The sequence below is a fragment of the Ictidomys tridecemlineatus genome, chromosome 1 (genome assembly GCF_052094955.1).
Source record: "Ictidomys tridecemlineatus isolate mIctTri1 chromosome 1, mIctTri1.hap1, whole genome shotgun sequence".
Classification (NCBI taxonomy): domain Eukaryota; kingdom Metazoa; phylum Chordata; class Mammalia; order Rodentia; family Sciuridae; genus Ictidomys; species Ictidomys tridecemlineatus.
In genome coordinates this window covers 154,979,023-154,986,888 of record NC_135477.1, presented here as the reverse complement: position 1 = coordinate 154,986,888, position 7,866 = coordinate 154,979,023, and the positions used below count along the sequence as shown (strand labels likewise).

The 7,866-nt window shown below is 37.8% G+C and overlaps 1 protein-coding gene across 1 annotated transcript; it reads left to right on the top strand.

Annotated features, from left to right (window-relative positions):
• The first annotated feature begins 1,242 nt into the window (after nucleotides 1-1,242).
• On the top strand, nucleotides 1,243-2,175 carry LOC101974747 (olfactory receptor 2Y1B). The gene has a single exon (XM_005342586.2). It carries the CDS (start codon nucleotides 1,243-1,245, stop codon nucleotides 2,173-2,175), a length of 933 nt encoding a protein of 310 aa, XP_005342643.2.
• Nucleotides 2,176-7,866: the final 5,691 nt, after the last annotated feature.

Below are 7,866 nucleotides of genomic sequence, written 5' to 3'. Positions count from 1 at the left end.
TGTACAACCTTATGTTGTAAGTGAATGTGAAAGAACAATCATATGTAGAACTTATACAAAAATGATTTTAATAAATATTGGTTCTTGGACAACTCAGAGAGCTTTGGCCATTTGAAAAATTAAACTGGATTAAGAGAAGGGAGAGGAGAAGAAAAATATAAAAATTCATTTAGAGTAAGTATTGATATGAGTACAAAACTATACCCACCAACAGGAAAAAGGTCTCCAGGTTGGGGACTTCAACAGTTAGCTAGAGACTTAAAAAATTCATATGTATATGTATATATATATATATAGTTGGGAGGGGGCAGAATGTACCAGGCTCAATTCTTACACAGAAAGTCTAGGGATGAGAAAAGTGCTAACAACTGCTACCATAGTTAAGTTAGTCGTGGCTGCTTGCAATGAGTTTGAACCAAAAGATGTAAAATGGTTTCCTGTGTGGCAGAAGAGGGTCACTATGAAGGGACAGCTTGTGTTGAGCAGTTGTCCTGAGTCTTATTCTGTAGGGCCACAACAGGAACAAAGGGACCAAGCATTGTGGATAAGATCCTGAGCCCCAGAGTTTACAAAAGGTGATGTATACTGCCTCAGAAAGAGATGCCTCCACCTATTCTGGGGATAGGCAGGTCTACTGGCCTAGCAAAGTAGTGTCTAAAGAATGCACATATTCCCCACAAGAAGAGTTAGTTTTTAAACACCGGTCAGGCTCCGACGACAGCAAACATTGTCTTGGGAGAGTAAGACGCTCTGGCAATCCCTTCCCTTCTCCTTTGCATGACCCAAATACGGAAAACCTAGAGGCACTGCTGACACACTGGTAGAGAATAGCAGGAAAAGAAAGGAGCTGCCTACACCCCCTCCCCAAAACATAAGAGTTCACTTGAAAGGGGCTGTAGCTGGAAAGAGGTCAAGACTGGATGTTGAATTAGATTCTGAGATTTTTAATAGTCATGAGCCTGGGATTTCAAATTAGTGAATTTAGATTTTGTGTATAACTGAAAATTGTTGTTATACTTTTTTTTTTACCATGGAGGCCATCAGTTTGATGGAAATTACACCAGCAAGTGTGAAATGAGTTGGAAAAGACAAGAGGAAATAAAAATAAAATATAATTTGGGGCTCCTGTTTAGGGGCTCTGCTTTTCCAATATCCATTACATATTTTAATTACCCACCTATTACCCTTAAATTCCACTCTAGATGACATGAGATTTCCCTCAATGATAGCTCTGAAGAGGAGATGGAAACAACCAATGACAGCTCAGATGGGGATTTCATCTTAGTGGGCTTCTCTGAGCATCCTGAGTTGGAGCTGATCATCTCCCTTTTTGTCCTGATACTCTACAGCATAAACCTTGTGGGTAATGTGACCATCATCTCACTCTCGATTCTGGATGCTCGGCTCCATACACCCATGTACTTCTTTCTCAGAAACCTTTCTGTGCTCGACCTCTCTTTTACCACTAGCATTGTGCCCCAGATGCTGGTGAACATGTGGGGAGGCAACAAGAAGATCAGTTATGCTGGCTGCATGGTCCAGTACTGGGTGGCCTTGGCACTTGGATCCACTGAGTGCGTGCTCCTTGCCGTGATGGCTGTTGATCGCTATGTTGCAGTTTGTTGGCCCCTCCGCTATACCACCATTATGCACCCCAAATTGTGTCACCTCCTGGCAGCAGCTTCCTGGTCCTCTGGCTTTGCCAACTCCTTTCTACAGTCCTCAATGGCCATTGTGCTACCTCTCTGTGGAAACCGGCGTGTGGACCATTTCTTCTGTGAGCTGCTGATCATTGTTAAACTCTCCTGTGTGGATACTAGCCCAACAGAGTCCAAAATGTTTATTGCCCGGCTAATCATTCTAGCTGTGCCTGTCTCCATCATCTTGACCTCCTATGTGTGCATTGCCAGGGCAGTCGTGAAAATGCGCTCAGCAGAGGGAAGGAAAAAGGCTTTTGGGACTTGTGCTTCCCACATTATGGTGGTCTCACTCTTCTATGGGACCACTATGTTTTTGTATCTGCAACCAAAGGACAACTACTCTCAGGACCAGGGCAAAACACTTGCAGTGCTCTACATGATTCTTGCTCCCACTCTCAACCCGCTGATCTACACACTGAGGAACAAGGATGTGAAGAAAGCAGTTAGGAAAATTATGGGGAAAGAGCAGGCATAGGGAGATCCAGAGATAGAATAAGTGAGGCCAACACAGGAGACAGGATTTTATATGCACTTGCTTTAATTGAACTTCTTTCATTTTCTTTGGGGTAGAGGGTATATTTAATGTGTACTACCCTGTGGCTGCCCTGCACCCTTTCAGGATTGAAACTTATCGGAAGGAAAATTAATCATCCCTTAAAAGAACATCTTTAGTCAGTTTCTCACAGGCAAGTAAACCTGTCTTTTACTGCTAACGTCTTTCTACTCTCAATGAATAGTTACTTCCTTATTCAAATACCATCAAATACACAGTCACGTGCTATAGTAACATTGATGAAAATTTTTTTATGTTTTTTAAGCATCTTCATGGCCATAGCTACATCTTTACCGTCTCATTCATCATTTTTCACTATATCATTATTTCCACTTTATCCTCAGGCAGGCATATGAATGGCAGATAATCTAGTCAGTAGCACACTATGGAATATTTGCCCACTATGGGTAAGTATATGTAAAAAAAAAGCAAGGATAAATACACAGAGACTAGGCACTATATCAAATATTTATGCTTTTTAGAATTGAAAGGAATCCCCTGAACATTCAGGGCAAGGCTGGAGAAGATGTCAAATTTCTATAACATAATTCTAGAAGAGATATTTGAACAAGAATAAACGTTTATTTTTGGGGAACATAAGACAGTTTATAAATTTCAAGGTCACAAAAATGATAACTAAAAAATACAACTGTATGTTAAGTAGAGAAAAACTAACTGATTTCAATGATTCAGAGCTTCCCATTCACTCCATAAAGTAAAGAAATTGAAAATAAAAACCCTGTTTTGAGTAGGAAATGAAAGTAAAGGGAGTCAGATATCTTGACCTCTATGTCTACACTTAGGTAGTTTTCTTATGACATGATCCCATGGTTCCAAATTCCCTTTGGCATTGATGGGTTTCTTGTCATTCTGTGGTTCACAATGGGATCAAATTCCATCATAATTTCTTGAAATATGTCCCAGAGCCTGTAATGACATACCTTTTAAGGGAGAGCCTTCACTGATTAATGTTGGACTTGAGCAAAGCACCTCTTCTCATTCCCTGAGAAGCACACTTCTTCTTGTGTGGCTATGAATGTTTATACACAGTTATGATGGAATGGGAATACCACTATTGGCTTTCTCCTTTTTGAATTGGTCCATGTGTTTCTCAAGGAGCCTAGTGCTCTATAAATGTACAGTAAATGTGGGTTTAACGAAGGGATGTGGCAAGATGTTCATATACAATGGCATCATATGGGTTGGAATGCTTTTGAAACATCTTTCTGGTGTTGTATGCAATATTTCATTCATATAGGATGAACCTTTTGTATTGACAAGTGACAAAGGTATAGAATGAAAAAATAAAATTATCATATATATGACTGTCTGCAGCCATCTGTATTTAACTAGACTCTAATAACCACATCTAATAACAGGCAAGTATTAGTTCAAATGTAAATTTTTGCTTAAAAGAAGAAAAATAAATAACTGTGTATTTTAAAAAATCAGGTTTTCCAATTAGAGCAGAGGTTCTCAACTAGGGGCAATTGCATCTGATTCCTACTCACAGGGGGGCACTTGGAAATTTCTGGGGACATTCTCAGTTATCACAATCTGGGAATGAGGTGATACCACCTTCTACTAAGTGGAAGCCAGGGGTTCCACTAACTATAGCACAATGCACAAGACAATCTCCTACAACAAGGCATTTATTATTTGGCTGAGAAATCCTGAATTACAGGAATAAATATTATGGATGCTTTCATCAAAGAAAAAATTTGCAAAGGCAACTGTTCATAAATGAGTTGATGACATATGCATTTTTATTGAGAACAGTGAGCAGTCTGTGTTAGCAAGGGTCTGACTAGAAAAACAGAACAACCTTTAAGTATTTATGGCATAAATTTTTTAATGCAGAAAACTGGTAAACTAAGCAATGAAAGGGCTAAGAATCCCAACTGGGGATGTTGGATAAATCTCAATATTTGAAGTCAGTAATATCTCTAGGTTTGAGTAATTAACAGAGCAAGTGGTGTTACTAGACACCCAATGGTAGGATCACTTGGAAGAAACTGTAGCCAGCATGGTAAACCAGTCCTGGAGAAGCTGGAGCTGCAGAAAGGAGGGTGCTATTGCCCAAAGTACCACTTGAAGCAGACTGGGAGGTAGACATACCCTGAATTCTGACCTCAATCATCTGTGGATGTTAGAGACAAGGAAATTCAGCCTGTAGGGTCCTCAAAGCCTCCCACCCCAGTGAAAAACCAAGCAGATCAGGACAAGGATAAAAATGTATCTGGAAGCAAATAGAGTTAAGTAGGAATGGCACCACTGATTCTTATTCTTATTCTTTCACTCAGCATGCCCACTATATGAGTTTTTACATTTCATACAAATTCAGGCTTTCACTTTACAGAAGGCAACACACTCCACTTCTTTTCACAGGGGTCATAAGTCCTTCCAGCCATGGTGTCTATCTTATCTTGAGTCCATGAACTCTGGCTAATGTTCTGTTCTTTTCACTTGGTGTAAAAGAAACTTCTTGGAATCTTATGACCTATAAATAAAATAAAAATAATTGGTTAATATATACATAAAAGTATCCATAACAGACAGTCTTCATTTCTGTAATGGGTCTAAAGGTCACAGTGGGCATTCATTTTAATCACACAATTCTCCTGTGACCCAGTTCATATTATCTTCGCTTTCAACCACTACCTGATTAGAGGATCTAAACTTCTGTTTTTACAGGTTATTAGGACTTAGTGATACTGTCTTTGTTGAGTGGTTATAATTTTCCAAGATGATAACTATCAAATGTAGCAATATTAAGAATTACCCCAGAGAATTATATTAATCCCAAATATGCCTTTATTGTCTCCCTGATGTAGCAACAATCCTATTTCCCTTGATATTTGAGGTTATTCACCTCAGACTAGGAATTAATACTTTTAACTATCAGTTCAGTAACATCATGGCAAGAATTCACCATGTAAAGCCCCCTCTGGTGGGCACTTTTGGAAGCAGAGATCACAAAATCAGCTAAGCCCAAGGTGTTTTTTCAAATTAAAAAATATATATATATATATTAATTGTAGATGGATATAATACCTTTATTTTATTTTTAAGTGGTTCTGATGATGGAACCCAGTGTCTCACACATGCTAGGCGAGTGCTATACTACTGAGCCCCAAGACCAGCCCGAATCCTTAGCCCAAGGTTTTGAAGATAAGAAGGAAAACTTGAGCAAGTTATTAGATAGTGAGATATTCATTCTATTTTCACTTCTTAGTTTGGGCTTTAGGAAAAATGTACATCAGATATATAAAGCACATGTTGCCTTGTATACAATACTCGAAACCCAATAGAATGTTGTCTTCAAGCTAGTAAGATAATTTATTTTTCAGTAAGTCATCCAAATAGTTTATAATGCAGTGCTCTCCTAGTCATTGTGATTCATGGAAAAAATAATGCCTTTTATGAATATGGAATTCATGGTCACATTTTTTTCTTATGCTGTAATGAGTTTTTTGGGGGAAGAGTACTGTGTGGGGTGTCTTAATGGTCAACAACCATCCCATATGTCCACAGAAAATAGTCCTGAGGCATTGCAGAAGGGGAAGGCTAATCTGTATGTAGAATAAATTCTATTACAGAATAGAAAGGTAGCTAGAAAGGGCTAAATGTTATAAACCTTCCCCCAAAAGCTAGCTTGCCTCCCCAAGGAATAATGGATAGGAGGGGCTCCATACTGGCCTTTAGTTTTGCCAGTCAGGACACTAGTTCTAAAAGTAGGTAGATTAACCTAATGAAAAAGAATTCCTTGTCATCAAAACTATGCTTAGCTTCCTTTGCTTGCATTATTGCAAATTTATACACAGGCCCATTGAGTAATCTCTTGGTTATCTGAGGAAAGAGGTTGACAGAAATCCATAAAAAATTTTTTGGTGTGTATGTAAATATTGAGAACCTTTCTTGAAATGGATGATCTCCTGTGTCCATTCTGAAAGGTTTCTCTCTATGTACTTCCCAGACCTGTGTAAGTCTCTGAACACTGGAGAAACCATCAACCACATCTCATGAGTCACAATAGAATCATATATCTGGACATGGGTATTTTCACATAAAGTATACATTCAGATACACTGCCTAAAGTTCTGACCACTTGGACTTAATATAGTTTCATTTTAGCTGGTGCCAACATTTCATGCAATCCCATCTATAATTCAAGGCAAAGATTTTTTTATTCTTCACCATCTAGTCTTGGGCAATTCTTATAGGCCTTTGAGGTAGATATCTTGCAGAATAGAAAACAATGAAGCAGGAGTAGGTGTTGTGAGAGCCATCATATCATTCACTTACAAATTATTTGTGATTCTATAACTACTAGAGTTTAATCCTATATATATTTTTTTCAAGTTCATAAAGAATTGCTTTTTCTCTCACTCAACTTTATGGGTTTTTGGATAAGATAGTGCCATCTCATAGACTGACAGGCAATTAGGTGACAATCAGTGTCCCTTGATTATACATCTACTCTTTTCCAGAGTCTATTAGCAATCTTGGTTTTGTTTTTCAAAAACAAAATATTTATCATAGAAGTGAATGTGGCTTTACACTAACGCCCCAGGACTCTACATGATGCATTTATTGAACCTTTCCAGAGGGTCTACCCAGAATCCTTGAAACATTTGACAGATCAGCAAGTTCTTAAGTCTCAAGTGGCAGAGCTGGACTTGCTGTGGATAATTCTCTTTCTTTACTTTCTCAACAATGGTTGAAGTTGAACTAGTGAAGGGAGAGAAATCAGACTACAGGAAGAAACATAAAGTGTTTGTACTGAATCTTAAGGAATTCCAACATTTCAGGCAGTCAGAGAAAGAGAAATGAACCTATAGAAAAGACAGGTATAGGTGTACTAAAGGAGGAAAATTATTAAAGTGTGGTATAATTTACGGCAAAGCGGAATTAATTTATTAGTTCTAATGGTTTTTCAGTGTAGTCATTAGGACTTTGTGTATAGACTTTTATTAGTCTTTAGGACTTCTGTATATGCAATTACATCAAATATAAGAAACTTAACTTCCTCTTTTCCAGTGTGGATTCCCCGCACCATGCTTTATTTTTATTGTGTCTTATTGCTTTGGCTAGGACTTTTAGTATTATATTGAATAAAAGTGGTGAAAGTAGCTATTCATGTCTTGTTCCTGATTCTAGAAAGAAAGCATTTAGCCTTTCCCCATTAAGTATTATGTTAGCTGTTGGCTTACTATGTATGGCCTTTATTATGTGGAGGTATGTTTTATTCTATGCCTAATTTCTTTAGAATTTTTATTGTAAAGGAATGTTGAATTTATTCAAATTTTTTTTATATCTATTGATATTGTCAAGAGGTTTTTATCCTTTATTCTTTTGGAGTAGTGTATCATGTTTATTGATTTGTGTAGTTTGAACCATCCTTACATCTCTGGGATGAATCCTACTTGATCATGTTGAATAATCTTTTAATGTGCTGTTGGATTTAGTTTGTTAGCATTTTGTTGAGGATTTTTGCATCTATATTCATCAAGAAATTGGCATTAGTTTCCTTATTTTGTTATTGTGTTCCTGTCAGGTTTTGGAGTCAAGATAATGCTGGCCTCATAGAATGAGCACAAGAATTCCCTCCTT